This window comes from Erythrolamprus reginae, chromosome 1 (assembly GCF_031021105.1).
Source record: "Erythrolamprus reginae isolate rEryReg1 chromosome 1, rEryReg1.hap1, whole genome shotgun sequence".
NCBI classification, from domain to species: domain Eukaryota; kingdom Metazoa; phylum Chordata; class Lepidosauria; order Squamata; family Dipsadidae; genus Erythrolamprus; species Erythrolamprus reginae.
The window spans coordinates 377,201,015-377,224,243 of NC_091950.1; the positions used below are offsets into that span (position 1 = coordinate 377,201,015).

At 40.7% G+C, this 23,229-nt stretch overlaps 1 protein-coding gene across 1 annotated transcript in view; it reads left to right on the forward strand.

Moving 5' to 3' along the window:
* MSH2 (mutS homolog 2) overlaps window positions 1-23,229 on the forward strand; it is a 90,882-nt gene that overhangs the window by 62,663 nt on the left and 4,990 nt on the right. The window contains exons 9-15 of the mRNA XM_070734706.1: window positions 5,623-5,746; window positions 9,200-9,350; window positions 9,507-9,604; window positions 14,680-14,925; window positions 16,978-17,182; window positions 18,673-18,920; window positions 22,530-22,705. Of these exons, the coding sequence (XP_070590807.1) occupies window positions 5,623-5,746; window positions 9,200-9,350; window positions 9,507-9,604; window positions 14,680-14,925; window positions 16,978-17,182; window positions 18,673-18,920; window positions 22,530-22,705 (1,248 nt within the window). The remainder of the gene's footprint in view (window positions 1-5,622; window positions 5,747-9,199; window positions 9,351-9,506; window positions 9,605-14,679; window positions 14,926-16,977; window positions 17,183-18,672; window positions 18,921-22,529; window positions 22,706-23,229) is intronic.

The following is a 23,229-nucleotide window of genomic DNA, read 5'->3' on the forward strand; positions in this document are numbered from 1 at the left end:
GGGGGAAGAGGGCTAAAAAAAGTTTGGACAAAATAATTCTCTCTCTCTCTTCCTCCCCTTCGCTCTATTTCTTTCTCCTTCCCTCTTTCTCTCCCTTCCTTCCTTCTTCTCTCTCTCTCTCTCTCCATCCCTCTTTCTCTTTTTTGCTCTCTTTCTCTCTCCCTCCCTATGTCCTTCTATGTCTTTCTCTCTCCTTCCCTCTCTCTCTTTCTCTCTCTCTCTCTTGCTTTCTTTCTCTCTCTTGCTCTCTCTCTCTTTCTCTTGTTCTCTTTCCCTCTCTCTTGCTTTCTCTCTCTCTTGCTTTCTCTCTCTCTCTCTTGCTTTCTTTCTCTGAGCTTCGCGGCACACCTGACCATGTCTCACGGCACACTAGTGTGCCACGGCACACTGGTTGAAAAACACTGTGCTAGAGTATAGTCTTTGCTCTTATTAGTTCTCTTGTCAATTTTTCAGACATGGACTACAAATAGCCACTTCTAGGCCAGTTGCCCTCAGATTGCCAACCCCAACATATCCACTCCTCCCTCACCCTCCTTTCTTCTTTACTTCTTCCATTTGTCTTGTGTACAAATTATCGTCCTGCTATAGCTATAATCTGACAAGGTCATTCAGTTGAAAAATAAACTGTATGCTTTTCTTTCTGTAATATATCACATTCCTATGTTTGCTTTGTCTGATATTCCATGCGAAGAGGCAATGTATTTTTAACAACAGAACCAGTTTAGTGTAGTGTTTAAGGGCCTGGGCTGGAAAATGGGAGCTTATGAGTTTTAACACTGCTTTAAACACAAAATGAGCAGTGTGACCTTAGGCTACTCACTGTTTCTCAGCCCAAGGAAAAGGGCAATGGCAAACTACTTTGAAACTCTGGCCCAAAAAAATTCAGAAACTTTTCCAAGTTGTACTGAGAGTCAATACGAGAGGCAAAGGTAGTAGAAATATACTAAAAGGAAAGTACAGTGATACCTCGTCTTACAAACGCCTCGTCATACAAACTTTTCAAGATACAAACCTGGGGTTTAAGATTTTTTTGCCTCTTCTTACAAACTATTTTCACCTTACAAACCCACCGCCGCCGTTGGGATGCCCCACCTCTGGACTTCTGTTGCCAGCGAAAGCACCCGTTTTTGCGCTGCTGGGATTTCACTGATGCTCCCTTCACTGGGAAACCCCACCTCTGGACCTCCGTGTTTTTGTGATGCTGCAGGGGAATCCCAGCAGTGCAGAAATGGGTGCTTCGCTGGCAACAGAAGTCCAGAGGTGGGGTTTCCCAGCAAGGGGAGCCTCACTGAAATCGCAGCATCGCAAAAACACAGAGGTCCGGAAGTGGGGTTTCGAGGACTTCGGTGTTTTTGCGATGCTGCGATTTCACTGATACTCCCTTCGCTGGGAAACCCCACCTCTGGACTTCCGTTGCCAGCAAAGCACTCGTTTTTGCGATGCTGGGATTCCCCTGCAGCATCACAAAAAAACAGAAGGCCGGAGGTGGGGTTTCCCAGCAGCGCAAAAACGGGTGCTTCGGCTGGCAAAAGGGGTGAATTTGGGGCTTGCACACATTAATAGCTTTTCCATTGATTCCTATGGGAAACATTGTTTTGTCTTACAAACTTTTCACCTTAAGAACCTCATCCTGGAACCAATTAAGTTTGTAAGACAAGGTATCACTGTATTTTGTGTTCAAATTCAAAGAGATTTCTGACTTTTATTGAATGAAATGGTCTTTTTATATTTTAGCCCTGTGGTAGCTATTTTTCCATATTCTTTCACGTTAATACACTGTCTTTATTGTCTAGTTCTTGCCTTAACTTTCAGTTTTAATAATCAATAGGAAGAGCTATGCACAATTTCTTTACTACCTCTGATTTTCTCCACACAAATAACCTATAATACTATATTAGCATTGGTATTAGTGGAGCAGATTTGCTCTTGATGTTAAGGCACAAGGTTAGAAAGCAAGTTCAACTTCCACTTTAGCCAAGAAAGCCACTCTCTCTTAGCTCAACTCACCAGTGGTGGGTGGCTTCCAGTTTGGCCCGGTTTGGTGAATCCGTAGCGGCAGCAGAAGGCTCCACCCACCTGCCCGGGATGCTTCTGCACATGCATAAGCAAGCACACAAAACGGTAGCAACAGGAACCAGTAGCAACAACCACTACTGCAATTCACCTCATGGGTTATTGTGGTGAGGAAAATAGGAGGAGGAAGGTGTGTTAGATATGTTCACCCCCATCAATTATTTGTGAAAATAATAAAGGATAGGCAGGCAGTCAGGCAGGCAGATAATCAGATCTGAACCCTAAACATTACTACCAGTTGTACCCTCAGCATATGTTGTTTTGAGCATTATGCCAACCATTGACCCATGCCCTGGATTCTTTCTTCAGATGCAAGGGTGAAAAGATCCTGACAGTTTCTGACAGTCTCAAAATGGGTGAGCAGTGTGGTCGGCCAATAGGAAAAGCAAGTAGAATGCTTGGCTGCATAGCTAGAGGTATAACAAGCAGGAAGAGGGAGATTGTGATCCCCTTATATAGAGCGCTGGTGAGACCACATTTGGAATACTGTGTTCAGTTCTGGAGACCTCACCTACAAAAAGATATTGATAAAATTGAACGGGTCCAAAGACGGGCTACAAGAATGGTGGAAGGTCTTAAGCATAAAACGTATCAGGAAAGACTTAATGAACTCAATCTGTATAGTCTGGGGGACAGAAGGAAAAGGGGGGACATGATTGAAACATTTAAATATGTTAAAGGGTTAAATAAGGTTCAGGAGGGAAGTGTTTTTAATAGGAAAGTGAACACAAGAACAAGGGGACACAATCTGAAGTTAGTTGGGGGAAAGATCAAAAGCAACGTGAGAAAATATTATTTTACTGAAAGAGTAGTAGATCCTTGGAACAAACTTCCAGCAGACGTGGTTGGTAAATCCACTGAAGTAACTGAATTGAAACATGCCTGGGATAAACATATATCCATTGTAAGATAAAATACAGGAAATAGTATAAGGGCAGACTAGATGGACCATGAGGTCTTTTTCTGCCGTCAGTCTTCTATGTTTCTATATTTCTATCCTGGTTTGGATCAGTTCGGGCGTACCGGTAGCAACAGCCGCAGGTGGTTCACCAAACTGGCAGTGATGGCTGGCCAGCCATGCCCCCAAACCGGTCCCCAGGTTGCCAGTGCAGTAGGACGCAAGTCTGCACTGGGCTATGAGAGATGTGGTGTGCATATGCAGAAGCCCCGGGACATCTGGTTGCCATTTCCCACCTTTTGGGCCTGGCGTGCTCTGCTTCTGCAGGGCCTTTGGCTAACTGTCACTGTTCTCAGATTTAGCCCCTGCACAGGGAGAGCTGTTGGGCTGTTGGGCTGCCCCTCTGCCAATTCACGAGGAAGGAAGAGAAACCCTCTACATCCCACCTGAGGACCAATTAGATTTTCTTGTTGCTCATAATAATAATAAATTTAATAATAATTTATTTGATTTGTATGCCGCCCCTCTCCAAAGACTCGGGGCGGCTCACAACACAATACACAATGTACAAATCCAATATTAAAAAACCAGATTAAAACCCTTATCGTAAAAATTAATCACACAACCGAAGCAAACCATACATACCCAGCTATACATCTCCAACCCACGTCCAGTCAACGAAGCAGTGGAAGTGATGTGCTGGTGCCTGGAGGCTGTTGGGGCCTGGATGGGTATCAACAAACTCAAACTCAACCCAGACAAGACGGAGTGGCTGTGGGTCTTGCCTCCCAAGAAGGACAATTCCACCTGTCCGTCCATTATCCTGGGGGGAGAACTATTGACCCCCTCAGAGAGGGTCCGCAACTTGGGCGTCCTCCTCGATCCACAGCTGACATTGGAACATCATCTTTCGGCTGTGGCGAGGAGGGCGTTTGCCCAGGTTCGCCTGGTGCACCAGTTGCAGCCCTATTTGGACAGGGAGTCATTGCTCACAGTCACTCATGCCCTCATCACCTCGAGGTTCGATTACTGCAACACTCTCTACATGGGGCTACCTTTGAAAAGTGTTCAGAAACTTCAGATCATGCAGAATGCGGCCGCGAGAGCCATTGTGGGGCTTCCTAGATACGCCCACGTTTCTGCAACACTCCGCGGCCTGTATTGGCTGCCGATCAGTTTCCGGTCACAATTCAAAGTGTTGGTAATGACCTTTAAAGCCCTACATGGCATTGGGCCAGAATACATCCGGAACCGCCTTCTACCACACGAATCCCAGCGGCTGATAAGGTCCCACAGAGTTGGCCTTCTCCGGGTCCCGTCGACCAAACAATGTTGTTTGGCGGGCCCCAGGGGAAGAGCCTTCTCTGTGGTGGCCCTGGCCCTCTGGAATCAACTCCCCCCAGAGATTAGAACGGCCCCCACCCTCTTTGTCTTTCGCAAATTACTCAAGGCCCACCTTTGTCGCCAGGCATGAGGGAGTTAGGATATTCCTTCCCCTAGGCCATTACAAGTTATGTATGGTATGTTTGTGTATATGTTTGGTTTTTATAATAAGGGTTTTTAGTTGTTTTATTAAATCGGATTGTTACATGTTGTTTTTTTATCATTGTTGTTAGCTGCCCCGAGTCTGCAGAGTGGGGCGGCATACAAATCCAATAAATAATAAAATAATAATAATACATAAATCATAGTAGCTAAGGAGAATATCAACTTCCCCAAGCCTGGTGACAATCCAGCCTTTGCATGGGAGAGATTTGCTTCCCCTGGCTGGGCGACCTTTGGGGAAAACACAGTCCTTGTGCTCGCTTCCTTTCTTCTCCTGCTGCCGCCATTGGTCAGACCAGGTGTGTGTGTGTGTGTGTGTGTGTGTGTGTGAGAGAGAGAGAGAGAGAGAAGTTTTGTTTGAGGGGGGGACCTCCAGCCTGGTGCTAGGCTCAGCTGTAGCAATGGGGAAGGAGAGGGGCATCAGGCGCTGTTAGGATTCTGTCTAACAATTGGGTTGGCAATATATAAACCAGCAATGTGTGTTAATGTATATAACTTTAACTGAGTTATGTTTGATTGGCTGATGGTGTTGCAGCATTGTGATTGAAAGACTTAAGGTTTGATTTAGATTTATTCCATTTGTGTGCAGGGAGAGGAATTCCTCAGGAGTTGTTGAACTCCACTATAATTTTAACAAGTTGCATTCTAAATTTCTTTTGAACTATGCAATTTCAATTTGTTGTTTTGATTTATGCATGGAACAAATAATGGCTCTTTCCTGTGAAGCAGATTCCTAGGTGATTGGTGTTTCCAGATAGAGCTTTTATTGTGCCTTGTTCCATGTAATGAGACGAAAGAAAGTTGAACAGATTTCCTTACAATGGTGTTCTTTCCTGGATGAAGTAAGGGACACGGTAGCACAGTAATGCTCTCACCTGCTGCTGTGTTGATTTTCTATTAATAAAGAATTCATTAAGGGAGATTCCAGCACATACCTTGCAGTGGTACAGTTGAAAAAAAATCATTTTTGCTGAAATGTCTGATTAGCTCGCTGGCTGCAAAATTAAATGATTTTTGTGATTATTTTTCCAAACTTTTGATTAATAAAAGTCTACACCTTATTTGTTAACTGACTTTGTGCAAATTTTGTGGAATTTGTTTCCTAGGTGGAAAGCCATGAATACCTTGTCAAGCCTTCCATTGACCCCAATCTTGCTGAATTGAGAAAAAGTATGGATAAACTGGAAGAAAAAATGCAGGGTGTCCTGAAAAGTGCCGCCAAGGAATTAAGTATGTTGGAGGGTGCAAATTATTTTACCAAGAAGTACTTTTAAGTTTGTTGAGTTTTTTCTTTCTCTTCCTGAAGTCAGCTTCACAGCCTAAAATGTAGCCTAAAATGTAGTGTCACATTTATTTATTTATTTATTTTATTTATTGGTTTTGTATGCCGCCCCTCTCCGTAGACTCGGGGTGGCTAACAACAGTAACAAAAAACAGCATGTAAATCCAATACTAAAACAACTAAAAAACCCTTACTATAAAACCAAACATCCATACATACAAACATACCATACATGAATTGTAAAGGCCTAGGGGGAAAGAATATCTCAGTTCTCCCATGCCTGATGGCAGAGGTGGGTTTTAAGGAGCAATTCTAATCTCCAGGGGGATTTGGTTCCAGAGGGTCGGGGCCGCCACAGAGAAGGCTTTTCCCCTGGGCCCCGCCAAATGACATTGTTTTGTTGACGGGACCCAGAGGAGGGCCACTCTGTGGGACCTAACTGGTCTCTGGTCAGCTTTCTTCAGCCTGGGGATTTCTGGGAGTTGTAACCCAGAACATCTGGAGGCACCAGGTTAGGTAAAGCTGCAGCATATTGCTCTTTTAATCACTTCTTGGAATTCTTCAATAATAAAGTCAGATAATATTTCCTATTACTATTGATATTTACTTTGAATTTCAATCACTTTTTTGGTCCGTGATGGTGAACCTATGTTAGCGTGCCAGAGGTGTCATACAGAGCCCCCTCTGTGGGCATGCGCGCCGTCGCCAGCTGCTCTTATGGTTTCCAGCATGCCAACCAGCTGGTTTTTGTGGGTGCCAAAAATGGCCTGAACGCAGGCTATTTTGGGGGGCATTTTCAGGCTCTTTTCAGAATGTTTTTCGAGCTATTTTAGGTCTTTTTCAAAATACGGCCCAGAAAACAGCCTGAAAATGGCCAAAAAAACCCAGGTATAAGCGCGCCAGACCCTTCCAGCTTCTGGTGCTCCGGCGCACGCACAAGCACACACATGGACACACATTCTGGTTTCGGCACTCAGTACCAAAAAGGTTCGCTATCACTGTTCACTGTTCTGGTGCTCCGGCGCATGCAGAAGCACACACATGGACACACATTCTGGTTTCGGCACTCAGTACCAAAAAGGTTCGCTATCACTGTTCTAGGTTCTGCTAGCACCCTGCTTTTATTCACCACATTCAGAAAACAGTGTTTCCTCGATTTCCGCGGGGGATGCGTTTCGAGACCGCCCGCGAAAGTCGAATTTCCACGAAGTAGAGATGTGGAAGTAAATACACCATTTTTGGCTATGGACAGTATCGCAAGCCATCCCTTAACACTTTAAACCCCTAAATTACCATTTCCCATTCCCTTAACAACCATTTACTCACCATTATTACTGGTACTCACCATTGAATAAGACACTTAGTGATCCTGATATTTATAAACATAATTATTTATTAACAATAATTTTTTTTGTTATTTATTTGCAAAAATTATTGGTTTGTCGATGACATATGACGTCATCGGGTGGGAAAAACCGTGGTATAGGAAAAAAAACCGCGAAGTATTTTTTAATTAATATTTTTTGAAAAACCGTGGTATAGGCTATTCGCGAAGTTCAAACCTGCGAAAATCGAGAGAACACTGTAGAATAGAATAGAATAGAATAGAATTTTATTGGCCAAGTGTGATTGGACGTACAAGGAATTTGTCTTGGTGCATATGCTCTCAGCGTACATAAAAGAAAAAGATACATTTGTCAGGAATAATGTGGTTCAGGGTTTCAATGAGTACATACCATTTTTATGCATATCTTCAGGGGTCCTTGATGTGGAAAAGACACCCTGAAGGAACAATTCTGAAAAATTATTTCAGTATTCAAGGATGCCCAGTCAATGGTGGTGTAGCCCCCCCCCCCCCCAATTAGTTGCTTGTCGTTTCACTTCTATTGAAAATGTTAAAAACTGCCAAAAGCTGTGGAGTCAGAGGCACTTCTGAACTCCATCTCTCCTTAGGCTTTCTGTATATGTCAGTACATTGAGGAGATCCACCTAATGTAACTTTGACTGCTAAATTGTTATGCCATAATGGGAATTATTACATAAAGAATAAATAAGCTGTAGAAAATGGCTATTCCTAGAATATTTGTAATTTTGAAATGAAGGTAAGATTATCCTGTTGACAGATTAATTATAATTTTCTTCAATTATGCTGTACAAAGCAATTCAATATGTCTAATACATTTTATTTATCTCTGCAAATGGCAGCATCTATTTGTCTGAATTTGAAACTAAAGAAAATTGGCCCTAAGTTGTTACTTCTGTGGGAAGTTGAAAAACATCCCACAGGTAGCCAGTGACAAATTACTTCTGTACTAACCCCCCCCCCCCACATAATTGTAGTCAAGCTCAATTCTGGATTAACTTTATTCTTACCTTAACTTTATCTTACCTTTACCAAAGTGCAATATAGATTGAGGTGGGTATTTTTAAAACTGAAACTCATATTTCTTGATTGTTGACTGTGTCTTAAGGGGCTTTCTGAAACAAAATATCTATCTATCTATCTATCTATCTATCTATCTATCTATCTATCTATCTATCTATCTATCTATCTATCTATCTATCTATCCATCCATCCATCCATCCATCCATCCATCCATCCATCCATCCATCCATCCATCCATCGATTGATTCATTGATTCATTGATTTATTAGATTTGTATGCCACCCCTCTCCGTAGACTCGGGGCGGCTCACAACACAATAAAACAATTCATAACAAATCTAATAATTTACAATTTAAAATATTTAAAAAACCCCATTATTAAGCAGACATACATACAAACATACCATACATAAATTGTATAGGCCTGGGGGAGATGTCTCAATTCCCCCATGCCTGACGACAAAGGTGGATTTTGAGGAGTTTACGAAAGGCAAGGAGGGTAGGGGCAGTTCTATTCTCTGGGGGGAGCTGGTTCCAGAGAGTCGGGGCCACCACAGAGAAGGCTCTTCTCCTGGGCCCCGCCAACCGACATTGTTTAGTTGACGGGACCCGGAGAAGGTCTGTGGGACCTAATCGGTCGCTGGGATTCGTGCAGCAGAAGGCGGTCTCGGAGATATTCTGGTCCGATGCCATGAAGAGCTTTATAAGAGTCTGGTTCTTTTACCGCTGTTTTAGGTAATGTGATGATGTTACAAATTAGATATACCACTATTGTTGGGAGACCTGTTAATGAAAATTTCTCAGATGCTTTTATCTGGCCAATTTGATAGTATGACTTTCTCCAAGTCCTCTGATTGCTCGGTTGACTTTTCAGTAAGGGACCTGGTACAATGTTAAGCAGCAAAACCAAAATTTGATCAGATTGAAGATAATGAAGGTGTGGTTTGTGTGCTTTTATGGTGTCATAATCAGTCATAAATGCTATTTTCTCTTTCCTTCCCAATGAAAAAAAAAAGGTTTGGAACCTGGAAAGAGTATCAAATTAGAATGCAACGCACAGTATGGACATTTTTTCAGAATTACCTACAGAGAAGAGAAGGTTCTGCGGAATAATGCAAAATATAAGGTCTTGGAAACCCAGAAAAATGGGGTGAAATTCTCTAACAGGTAATGTCAACATCAGACGTCAGTTCTGCTGCTGCTTTTAGCACTGAGCAGCCTCTTAAATATGCTATTTGGAAAATGATTGCATTCCTGGGAAAACAGTAGAATGTTACAATATGAAACATTGCAAACATTTCTGCCTTTTTTATTTACGTCTAGTGAATTGAAAGACATTAATGAAGACTATATGAAGAACAGAAAAGAATACGAAGAAATGCAAGATGCTGTAGTTAAAGAAATAATCAATGTTGCATCAGGTAAGACTACATGCTTGCTTCTGAAATTGCCATGTTTGTTAAGAGAATGAATAATTCAATGGAAAGGACAAACCGGATTAAAACATTGAGTAAATCAGTAAAACTTCCAAAATATTTTGATTTGAAAGAACAAAGCATGATATAATTATCCTTTTGGAAATTTTCAAAAATGCCATTGCAAGTATCAGTTTGTACATTTCCCCCCTAAATTCGCTCATGAGGCTTTATTGATACTTTAATATTCATTCTCAAACAGAATTTCATTTGGTTCATCATTTGGTATAATAAACCATAGTACCAGTTCCAAAGGCAAAAAATGGTGTTGAATAAACAGAAAGCATATAGAAACTTTACACAACTAATTTCTGCTAAAAAATATTATCATTCTCACTTAGTCTTCATTCCCATCAAATTGTATCCACTCTTCTTTTAAATCAAAATGGATGGAAGATAGACAGACAGACAGACAGACAGACAGACAGACAGACAGACAGACAGTCGGACAGACAGAAAGAAAGAAAGAAATTTGTTATGGGTGCTCACTCCACTAGACTGATTGGCTTACCAAAGTTAATACATAATTAACTTTTTAACATAATACATAATTAATGTTAAAAATATAAAGCAATAGAAGAAAGCCTGGTCTAAAAACAACTGCAACGATAAAAACCGAACAGGGTTTTCACAAATATGAACCCCAGGCCTGGGAGAAGAGCCAGGTTTTAAGGGTTTTCTGGAATCCCAGAAAAATGTCTGCTGTCAGTTTCAGTGATGTCCCATTTTGTCATGGAAATTGAAGTAGATGATCTTGTTTAGGATAATTTGTGTGTGTGTGTATGTGTGTGTGTGTGTATGTGTATAAACACACACACACAAACAAACACACATATATACACACTATCTATCTATCTATCTATCTATCTATCTATCTATCTATCTATCTATCTATATATATATAATATAGCAGATTATCTTGTTTTAAGAAAGGGAATGCAGGATCTCTGAATTTATCTCTCTTAAGGAGATTTTAGCTTTAACAGGAATTAAGAGTTTGTGATTTTTAAATACTAATTTTGCTATTTTCAAAACACACTTGCATCATGTTTGTCATTTAGACGGATGATTTTTGGCAAACATTCTTGGCTATCTATACTTTGCCCTGATATAAACAAATGAAAAACCAAAGAACCTTTTTTGATCACTTCTTGCAGGTAGAGCAGAAAAAGCTTTTCCCGGGGTGGTAGGGAAATGATGAATAGATAATATAAGCATGAGTAAGATTATGATACAGGCAAATAGACTAGCCTGTAGCTTTCTGTTGCATAAGCTGTTCCAGATAGCATCAGAGCTCATGACTAGTGGCTGCCTAAACATTTGATACATAATGTTCCAAGCAATAAGCAATACTTTACATTCATTGGTCTAAATAGTGATTTCTGATTGTAGACATGGAATATATGTCAGAATAGGCTTGTGGGGATTTAAAAAAATAGATTCAATCCACAGTCCCCCTTCAATCCAAATGCTGTGAATAAAGTAAGATATTTTTATGCTGCATTTCTCCATGTCTCTAAATGTACTGGATAGTATAAGCCTCTAGGGATTTTTCTTTCTCTAAAAATTTTTAAAGGTTCATTTACACAGTCTTTAGCTTCTTTGCATGCTGAATCTTGCATTCACTATAGAACAGTGTTTCCCAACCTTGGCAACTTGAAGATACAGTAATACCTTATCTTACAAACTTAATTGGTTTCCGGGACAAGGTTCTTAAGGTGAAAAGTTTGTAAGACGAAACAATGTTTCCCATAGGAATCATGGAAAAACGATTAATGCGTGCAAGCCCAAAAATTCACCCCTTTTGCCAGCCGAAGCTCCCGTTTTTGCACTGCTTGGGATTCCCCTGAGGCTCCCCCTCCATGGGAAGCCCCACCTCTGGACTTCTGTGTTTTTGCGATGCTGCAGGGGAATCCCAGCAGGGGAATCCCAGCATCGCAAAAATGAGCGCTACGCTGGCAACGGAAGTCCGGAGGTGGGGTTTCCCAGCGAAGGGAGCATCAGTGAAATCGCAGCATCGCAAAAACACCGAAGTCCTCAAAACCCCACCTCCGGACCTCTGTGTTTTTGCAATGCTGCGATTTCACTGAGGCTCCCCTCACTGGAAAACCCCACCTCCGGACTTCCATTACCAGCGAAGTACCCGTTTTTGCACTGCTGGGATTCCCCTGCAGCATCACAAAAACACGGAAGTTCGGAGGTGGTGTTTCCCATGGAGGGGAGCCTCAGGGGAATCTCAGCAGCGCAAAAATGGGAGCTTCGCTGGCAATAGAAGTCTGGAGGCGGGGCATCCCAGCAGCGGCGGTGGGTTTGTAAGGTGAAAATAGTTTGTAAGAAGAGGCAAAAAAATCTTAAACCCCGGGTTTGTATCTTGAAAAGTTTGTATGATGAGGCGTTTGTAAGACGAGGTATCACTGTATTTGGATTTCAACTCCCAGAATTCCCCAGCCAGGTTGGGAAGCACTGCTATAGAATGAAATAAAACATAATTAGATGCCATGAGGGCCATTTATCAATTTGTCCACTAATGCTGGAAGCCTTCAAATAACTGTGTGTCTAATTTTTTAATGTACAGATTTGATTTAATTAATTTAATTTGTTACATTTATAAGCACCCCAACTCCTGTCGGACTGTGCGGTGTACAACAAAATTAAAAACATATTAATTATAGTAGGAGGCTGGTAGCTGTTGTAAGTCTATTCGCAGGCCTGGTCTAGAACTTGTGTCACACATCTTATATTTCAGGAAATGAAAGTGTAGTGCTACCATACTTTCTCCCTCTGCTGGCTTGTTAATCCTTTAATTTGCTATTCCTCAACAAACTCATAGTTACATTTAAATGTAGCCTTAGGCAGTCCACTACCAGATATAACAACAAAACTTACTGCTTCTGACATGCTGTTTTTCAGGCTCATTTAAGGCAGCATGAATTTGGCTAAAGTTTCTCAGACTGTTGAAACAACATAGATAGAAACTAAATATTGTAACTCAAGAACTGACTTTATGGAGGGATATGAATCTAATGTAGAAGTTGATTGGTTGATTGGATTTGTATGCCGCCCTTCTCCGGAGACTCAGGGCGGCTAACAACAATAATAAAACAGTATACAAAATAATCCAATACTAAAAACGATTAAAAACCCATTAATATAAAAACCAAACATACATACAGACATACCATGCATAAAATTGTAAAGGCCTAGGGGGAAAGAGTATCTCAGTCCCCCCATGCTTGACGGTAGAGGTGGGTTTTAAGTAGCTTACGAAAGGCAAGGAGGGTGGGGGCAATTCTAATCTCTGGGGGGAGTTGGTTCCAGAGGGCCGGGGGCCGCCACAGAGAAGGCTCTTCCCCTGGGTTCTGCCAAGCGGCATTGTTTAGTCGACGGGACCCAGAGAAGGCCAACTCTGTGGGACCCAACTGGTCGCTGGGATTCGTGCAGCAGAAGGCGATCCCTGAGATAATCTGGTCCAGTGCCATGAAGGGCTTTATAGGTCATAACCAACACTTTGAATTGTGACCGGGAAACTGATCGGCAACCAATGCAGACTGCGGAGTGTTGGTGTAACATGGGCATATTTGGGAAAAGTTGTATCTTATCTTAATTCAAACCCTTCCCCATGATTCCTTGTCCGTAATGCACTTTCTGGCTTCCATTTTTCATTCTTAGTTTTAAGTGCCAGGGTTGTCTGTTGGCATTCTTTATATCCTGCTCTGAGAATATCTTACATAAAGGGCTTTTGATAACTATTGATAGCATTAGTACATTAGACCAGTGTTTTTTCAACCAGTGTGCCGTCGCACACTAGTGTGCCGCGAGACATGGTCAGGTGTGCCATGAAGAAGGAAGCTCAGGTTCCGGTCTCACAACTTTTTGCTGAGAGAGAGTGAGAGAGAGAGAAAGCAAGAGAGAGAGAAAGAGAGAGAAAGAAAGCAAGAGAGAGAGAAAGAAAGAGAGAAAGAGAGTATGAGAGAGAGCGAAAGCAAGAGAAAGAAAAGAGAGAGAAAGCAAGAGTGAAAAGAAAGCAAAGCAAGAGAGAGCGAAAGAGAGAGTAAAGAAAGCAAGAGAGAAAGAAAGCAAGAGAGAAAGAGAAAGAGGAGAGGAAGGGAGAGAGAGAGAGAAATGAGAGAAAAAAGGGGAGGAAAAAGAGAAATGAGAAAATTACTGAGACAGAGAATGAGAGGAAAGAGAGAGAAACAAAAGAGAGAGAGAAGTGACTCTTGATTTAAAGCATATGATAAAAAGCATCCAAAGAATAAGAGAGAAACCCCCCCCCCCCCAGCCCTCACCTGTTTTTGGAAATGGTTCAAGAGTATGTATACACAGAGAGAGGGTGGGGGAGGAGACAGGAATGGAAAAAGAGAGAAGAGTGTCTTAGGGTGTCATTTTGTGTCATTTTGGTTGGTGATGTGCCCCAGGATTTTGTAAATGTAAAAAAATGTGCTGCGGCTCAAAAAAGGTTGAAAATCACTGCATTAGACACTAAGTTGGAGAAGAATGACTAATTGAGTCAGTAGGATTAAGGGGCCTAAGCTCCATTGGTTCCTGGAAATTAACTTTGACGGAATTTGAATCTAAATATCTGAAGGGATTTTAATACAGAAAAATACAAAGCTGAGACTGTCAAGCTGAAACTCCCAGGGACCTTTTCTTCTCTAGCTATAAAAATCAATTTGATCCCTGGGGATTTCATAAATGGAACAATGATGTGGAAGCAGCTTCCTGTTATATTCTGGTGGGTTTTTTTTTCTGCTTAGTTTAGCCCACAGCCTTGATCTTTTTCCCCATCCTAGTTACTAAGTAGGACTAACTTTATTTCCTAAAGATCAGCCTATATCCCCTGGTTATAAACATTGCAATGAAATAAAAATCAAACACTAAATGAAAAGAATATATTGGGTGAAATTCTATATAAAACTGATCACAGTTGGTTAAAGAGAATGGTACTAAATGACATTAGGAATTTCCTTTGTTTTTCTGCATAGTGAGAAAAGTATCTGAACATTCTTTCTTTTCAATAGGGTATAAAGAACCCATTCAGTTCCTCAATGATGTCATTGCCCAGCTAGATGCCATTGTCAGTTTTGCTCATGCATCAAATGCAGCACCAATACCATATGTGCGCCCAGTTATTCTAGAGAAGGGGCAAGGAAGAATTATCTTGAAAGCTTCCAGGCACCCTTGCATTGAAGTTCAAGATGATGTTGCTTTCATCCCAAACGATATTACTTTTGAGAAGGACAAACAGATGTTCCACATCATTACCGGTGAGACTTCAGTTTTATATCATGTTTACGGTCTTCCCCCCTTTGACCCAGTTTGGATTGCAAATTTTTATGGGGATGCTTTAAAAGGCTTGAAGCTTTGCCTTTAAACAGACAGAAAAAGGTGGCATAACAGTTGTCCCAAGAGTGTTTTGTAGCTGTGCAGTCAATTTTAGACTCTAGAGGGAGGCATTTTCAAGTAAGCCTCATGCACCCTAATTTTACTTTTAAAGAGGGAATTGATGCACTGTTGCTCTCCAAATTAGAGGGGTTGATTGTCATGAGATGCAAAGAAAGCAATAAACTTGGAACAGCTGTGGCTGCCTGGGTGGGGGGATTGGGCTTTCTGTGGGAAAAGTCTGGAGTAAAGTCATATCCTCAGTTTGTTCCCTGCTCTTGTTTTCTTTGCCCCTTCTCCTCATTTCCTCTTCCGGGAAGTACCAAATAAAAATAACCTTTTCCCCCTCCATCCTCAGCTTAGTTGTTAATCAGTGGGTTTTTGGTTGTTGTTTTTTTAACTTATTGTTTTCTATAGCAGTTCTTCAGATTCAATGACTCATACCTTGCAAAGGATTGATCTGCAGCACTTTAATTTATAAAATACTTTTTCAAATGATGTTTTTAGGAGTTTTTAGGTGAGGTTTATGCAAGTGAGGGCACATATGACCAGTTTGGCCATTGAATGGTCTGTTCAATTCTCATATATCCCTGTGTATTTGAAACATCCACTCTCTTTAATTTTCTTGTAGCAAACTTTTCCACTCTTCTGTACAATGCTATCTCAACAAAATGCCTAAGTAATTTTATGGTGCTTTCATCTACCCCAAATATTTTAATTCCCTCCCTTATAAATAAACATGTGGAAGTCTGAAGGATGCACTCTTGGTTATCTTACTCTCTGTTCTCTATGCATTTCCCAGACTCTCTTTTCCCATAACACCCTTGGTTTTTGCTGTTATTTTATGGTTGCTGGGGAGAGCTTTACTTCCCCCCCCCCGCCCCCCAAAAAGAAACCTGGACATACCAAACTTTTCAAGCATTTACGGACTCATTAAAAAAATATGATGATTTCGTGGCAATGTTTAGGCACTGCTGCCTTCGTTTTCCAGTCTAACCTACAGTAATTTCTTTTGTATTTTCTTTTATTTTTTAAAATAAACTGTCTATTTCTAATGTTGACATTTCCTAAATGTAAGCTTATTTTTTTCTGGGTGGGAAAAGAGGATTACATTAGCCTAATTTTTTTTGTACTCATTAGTTTCATAGAGTTTGTTGTAAATCCTGTACTTAAAAAGAAGGTCCCCCCCTTAAAAAAAAAAAAGAATAAAGCCCCATAGAACTAAAAATGCAGAATCCTATTTGTCCTGGTTCTTCCAAGCTAGGCCATGGACAAGGGACCTTTCCACCTCTGGCTATCCTTGGCAGAGCTATCTCCTTCCATTGATTAGTTGGTCATGAACCATGAGAAGGCAAATGGGCATGAGCAGCAGAGGCTTATAATAAGAGGAAGGGTAGATCCCAAAGACTCTGTTGCTTTCATTGCTGAGAAAATAAGTCCTTTTGCTGCTATCTGCATTTGGGTCATGAATGAGAGTCACCAGGTGAATTCTGGCATTCAAGCTTTGTTTATTCAGAAATGTTGCCTGTTTTAAAATTTATTTATGAATTGGATTTGTATGCCGCCCCTCTCCGTGGATTCGGAGATTCAGTTGTCTATTAGACCTTTGTGCAGAAGCGAAACACTTGGTCCTCCAGATGTTCCTGAGCAATAGTTTCCACCATCCTTTATTGCTGCCCATACAGCTGGTGTTCTGGGAGTTCTAGATTGTTGGGAGAGACATAGGCATTTTATTGCCTAAACTGAACAGGAAATTATGACTGCAGATGATAGCAGATATTGAAAACATTTGTTTACAGAAACTGAAATAAGGGAGATGCCAGGGTTAGCAATAATTATTCTGGTTACATAGAATAGACATTCCAATTAAAGACTGTAAAAACATGATAAATATGAATTTTATTTTATTTACCTTTTGGGGATTACCTGTTCCGTAGGGCCCAACATGGGAGGAAAATCAACTTACATAAGGCAGACTGGAGTGATTGTTCTTATGGCCCAAATTGGATGTTTTGTGCCATGTGACTCTGCAGAAGTGACTATCGTTGATTGCATTTTGGCTCGAGTTGGAGCTGGAGATAGTCAACTGAAAGGGGTATCTACCTTCATGGCAGAAATGCTGGAGACTGCCTCCATCCTTAGGTAAGTGCAGTGACAACACTTGTTCAGCAGAAGTGTGATAGGTAAAGATTATTTCTCCAAGCTTACTGATCTTTCTCGTCTAAAGAACATACAGATGACTGTAAGATCTATTTTACCTTCACTTACTTATTACTACAACTATCTTTCATTCCCCCATTTTTTTATCCTATCTACATTGCTTCAATGAAAATTTGCTGTTTCCTTCTGATCTTGCTCCTTAAAAAATCAACAGCTCTTTTCTACTTTTCTATACCTACCCCCAGGGTTTTATTCTCTTCTATTGCAAATTAATTGTTTGCACAATTGATCGCTTGCACAAGAACTACCGTTGTGCAAAAGGACATTATTGGGCTACAGAGATTCAAGAAGAACCACAAAATAGTCCAAACAGCTCAGTAAGCAGAGAATACTGATATTTGGGGTGGGTGGGTGGGAATACTGATATTTGGGAGATGGAAAGTGTAGGAATTGGATAAGGGATGCAGCATTCTCCAAACTAAAGATTTACAGATTTCCCTTGTCCTGAATACGTCCTTCTAAGGTCTGCTTGTACAAACACATCTGTAGGTTTAGATCAGGCGCTGGCAAACTGTGGCTCGCGAACTGCACATGGCTCTTTGGTCCTAGAGTGTGGCTCTTTTCCAAGGCTGCGCAGGGGAGCTGGGCATCGGAGTTGGTGGGGGAGCAGCAAGGAAAGTATGAGGAAGTCTTCCGCCTGCGAAGGTTTCTCCTCCTCTGAATGTCAGACGCGCGTGCGTGCGAGCTCCAATTCCACTGCCAGTTTGCCATGCACCAGGGAGTGGGCACTGAGTGCTCTGCCGGGAGGCTCGTCACTGGCCCATCCATGGCAGGTGACACCGGGGGTGGCCGTGACTCCCTCATTGCCCCCTCCGGCGTTCAAGAAAGGCACCCACTCGCATGCCTGCCCGCCCTCGGGCTCCATAGGCAGCACCTTCCCAGCTCCGCCCCACGCTGGTTTCCCGTTGAAGCGCGGCCATCGTTCCAGGGGGATATAGAGACGGGGAAGAGAGAGACATAGAGAGGAGAGAGAGAGGGAGGGAGGGATAAGGATTTTATGGTTCCCAGTTCTTTATCCTAATGATTGGCTGGGTAGGCATGGCAAGGGGGCCATGTGACTGGGTGGGAGTAAGTGATGTCAAGTTGGCCACGCCTACTTAGGTTTTGTGGCTCCCAGAGTTGTTTCTCTGTGGGAAACGGGGTCCAAACGGCTCTTTGACTGTTGAAGTTTGCCTACCCCTGGTTTAGATCATAGAGAAAGTCTGGTTTCTATATAGAGATGAGATGAAAAATTCATCAGATCACATTTTAGTACAAACTTAAAATGTGTATTTCCAAATTGTAAGGAAGTACAGTACAAATAAAAGTGCAAATATTAGTGGATATAATGCACACAAATGTGTTATGAAAAAATTGTTTCAAATTGTTCTACTTTAATAATAGAATCTATTATCTTTTTCTTCTTCTTTTAGGACTGCAACCGAACATTCTTTGATAATCATTGACGAGTTAGGCAGAGGAACATCAACGTATGATGGATTTGGATTGGCCTGGGCAATTTCCGAATATATTGCCAGCAAAATGAAAGCTTTTGCTATGTTTGCTACTCATTTTCATGAATTGACAGCACTAGCTGATCAAATACCCTCTGTAAATAACTTGCATGTTACGGCATTAACTACAAAGGAAACACTGACAATGTTGTACCGTGTGAAAAAAGGTGAAATGCAGAAAAAAAATCTGCTTTACTTTATTGTAGAATGAGTGACTGTATCTTTGCAAAGTTGAAAAATTGTCTCAGATATTTCTTTTTATATATTGTAAAATATACTTTCCTATACTTCCACTTCCTTTGATTTTATGAAAATATAGCTCTTAGGATCTGATCTAACTTAACAGCATCTTTATGAGAGATGCCAGCTGAGTTGTTGAGTGAGACTTATTTCAGAAGATTCAAATAAAGAATAGTTGATGAGATGATCTAAATTAACAGTTGTTAGAAATGGAGAATGAGGTATTAGAGCAAGAGTGTCAAACTTGATTGTGCTACGTGATATATCGTGACTTTTTTGCTGGGATGGGTATAAATTGTGTGTGATGCATCGGCTTGTGGGCCGCCAGTTTGACAACCTTGTATTAGACGATAGTGATAAAGAAATGGTTTCATTGATTACAATTTTTAATATATATACCTAAAATTAAGAATTTATATTAGGAGAATTAAAAATCTCATATATAGAAAATTAAAGGGGTCAGTCTTCAATTTGTCCCATATATATATATATATGACGGTCTTGGTATATTCGGGTTTCTTCCCGTGTAGGATTTGGAAATTTCTGGCGACGTTTCGACGAGGTCCCACTCGTCATCTTCAGGCTGGTGTTTCTGTCCTTGTTCTCAGGCGAACACTGCGAGACCTGAGCTGCCTTCCTTCTATAAATACTGGTGGCTGGGTGTGGTTTGATGGCTCAGCAATTGCCTGCTGTGTAGAAACTTCCTGGTGAGTCAGTGGGGTAACAATTGGGGTCGTTGATGTAGCTGAGGTATGCTGATTAGTTAATGGTTGTAGATTAGGCGTGATATCCTGAGTAGTTGGAACTTGCACGCCACTTGATTGCTTTACAATGTGTGTTCTGAGTCTGGTTTCTATGGCTGGGATACGTTTGAGGGCTGGTTTCCAGATGTCTGGTAAGCGAGAGGTATCATCCCGCTTGTTCATATTTTGGGGATGTTTTTCTATCTCGATGGCTTCCATGATTATTATTTGCTGTAGTGTTCTGGTTTGGAAATTAATTTGGTACTGTCGAAATCAATTTCATGTCCTGTGGTTTTGAAGTGTTGGAAAAGGGAGGAGGTTTTTTCTTTTTTCTTTAATGCATTCTTATGTTCTGCAACACGTGCATTTACTCTCCTGTTAGTTTGTCCAATATATGTGGCTGGGCAGATTTTACACGGTATTTGGTTTTCTAGTTGGATATTGTCTTTCGGGTTTCTTAGGATGTTGGCTATTTTTTAATCTGTACCAAAGGCTGTCTTGATGTTGTGTTTGCAGAGAATTTTACTGATTTTATCTGTGGTGCCTTTGATGTAAGGGAGGAGGGCGATGCCATTGTCTCCCCCCCCCCCCGCACAGATTAATTCCGTAGCCAAGACCCTCATTTCCAGAACCAAACACCTAGCCGACAAGGACCACCTGGAACCTGAATTACACAGTCTCACAAATGTATTAATTTCCAATGGATTCCAAAGAGAGGCAATCAACAACTTAATCCAAAAAGAGACACCCCCCCAAGAACCAAGACACAGAACAGGACAATGGCATCGCCCTCCTCCCTTACATACCTCAGCTACATCAACGACCCCAATTGTTACCCCACTGACTCACCAGGAAGTTTCTACACAGCAGGCAATTGCTGAGCCATCAAACCACACCCAGCCACCAGTATTTATAGAAGGAAGGCAGCTCAGGTCTCGCAGTGTTCGCCTGAGAACAAGGACAGAAACACCAGCCTGAAGATGACGAGTGGGACCTCGTCGAAACATCGCCAGAAATTTCCAAACATCTGATGCAATGCATATCAGCTTGAATATTTACAATAGAATAACCAGTCAATAATAATTTGAAAGTATTTGTGCAAGATTATAACAAACTAACAGAGTTGGAAGGTACCTTGGAGGTCTTCTAGTCCAGTGATTTTCAACCTTTTTTGAGCCGCGGCACATTTTTTACATTTACGAAACCCTGGGGCACATTGAGCGGGGCGGGGGGGGGGAGGGCTAAAAAAAGTTTGGACAAAAAAATTCTCTCTCTCTCTCTCTCTTCCTCCCTTTCGCTCTATTTCTCTCTCCCTATTTCTCTCCCTCCCTTCCTCTATCTTTCTACATCCCTCTTTCTTTCTCTTCCTCCTTTCCTCTCTTTTTTGCTCTCTTTCTCTCTCCCTCTATATCTTTCTCTTTCTCTCCTTCCCTACCTCTCTTTCTCTCTCTCTCTTGCTTTCTTTCTCTCTCTTGTTCTCTCTTTCTTTCTCTCTCTCTTGCTTTCTTTCTCTTGTTCCCTTTCTCTTTATCTTGTTTTCTTTCTCTTTCTCTCTCTCTCTTTTGCTTTCTTTCTCTCTCTCTTGCTTTCTTTCTCTTTCTCTCTCTCTCTCTTGCTTTCTTTCTCTCTCTGAGCTTCGCGGCACACCTGACCATGTCTCACGGCACACTAGTGTGCCACGGCACACTGGTTGAAAAACACTGTTCTAGTCTAACCCTCTGTTCAAAATAGAATTTAATTTGGCCATGTATATCAAATTATATATGCATTTATTATTTATAATTATTGTCACTACATTTTGAAATAATTGATATTTCAATGTACAATAATATATAGGAATTTTATTAAAATGGTTAAAGATTGGCATGGAAATTACATTGTATTTTATACATGGTACAAAAATAGAAAAAGATTCAGATTTTTTTAAAAAATCAATTTGGGATGCATTTTCAATTGTAAACAATCTGGGGAATGTAGTCTTAATTACAGGTAGTCCTTGACTTACGGCCATAATTGAGCCCAAAATTTCTGTTGCTGAGATAGTTGTTAAGTGAGTTTTGCCCCATTTTATGGATGGATGGATGGATGGATGGGTGGATGGATAGATAGATAGATAGATAGATAGATAATTAGACAGATAGATAATTAGATAGATAGATAGATAATTAGATAGATAGATAGATAATTAGATAGATAGATAGATAGATAATTAGATAGATAGATAGATAATTAGATAGATAGATAATTAGATAGATAATTAGATAGATAGATAGATAATTAGATAGATAATTAGATAGATAATTAGATAGATAGATAGATAGATAGATAGATAGATAGATAGATAATTAGATAGATAGATAGATAGATAGATAGATAGATAGATAGATAGATAGATAGATAGATAGATAGATAGATATTACATTCGCCACCACCAGGCTGAAGTTACTGGCTTCGTGCTGCTGTACTCATTCGCCGAAACATCACAAAGACAGTAAATATTACCTGGGGAAAAATCTGAACTCACCACAATCTACATATACCCGTGGAAATTTGTGTATGTATATGTATATATACATATGTATGTATGTATGTATGTATGTATGTATGTATGTATATATGTATATATGTATATATGTATATATGTATATTCATATATATATGAAACCCACCATTGCAGTGACCTGAATACGTACTTGCCAATATCTTCTTTTGGGTGCATATTCCACTCTTTGTGGTCTGAAGTTATTAGGTTAACCTTCAAATTAAAATGACTTCCTGGTGATTCTTCTTCAGGAGCCTGTGACCAGAGCTTTGGTATCCATGTAGCAGAATTAGCTGCCTTTCCCCAACACGTGATTGAGAGTGCCAAGGCAAAAGCTCTGGAACTGGAGGATTTCCAGAATATTTTAATATCTCAGGAGGAGGAGGATGAAGAACCAGCTGCCAAAAGATGCCACAGGGAGAAGCAGGTTTGTTGGATTCTGCTGTTTATTTATGAAAATGTCTATGTTCTGCTTTGCATAATTCTTTGAAAAATATTTGCCAAGTTCATGTATCTTGTCATAATGTCATTTTGGGCTTATTGTGATGCCTCAACTCAACCATTGAGACTTGACAACAGATACTGTATATGCTTTTAAAATGAGCAGCCATACAAATCTTTGGAATAAAAAAAAATGCAGCTCATATTTGCAATCAATAATCTTGACTTTTATTAAAAAAAATAAAAATAAAATGCAATCCTGAGTTGAAAATAAACATAAGAGTATCATTTTGAGTTAAAAAATATTTGTACCTTTGTGAGTACAAATTGAGAAGTTGAAGAATACAAGAGGAAGATTTTGAGACAAAACATTGTTAAATGGAAAACTGGCTTCTTGCTTCAGGTTGTAAGATATTTTTATGAGAGAAATCTTAGAGAATAGAGAATCAGCAGCAAGTCATTTCAAGTAGTCTTTTCAACTTGTATGCTATTTCTGGTGCTCACCCCTTA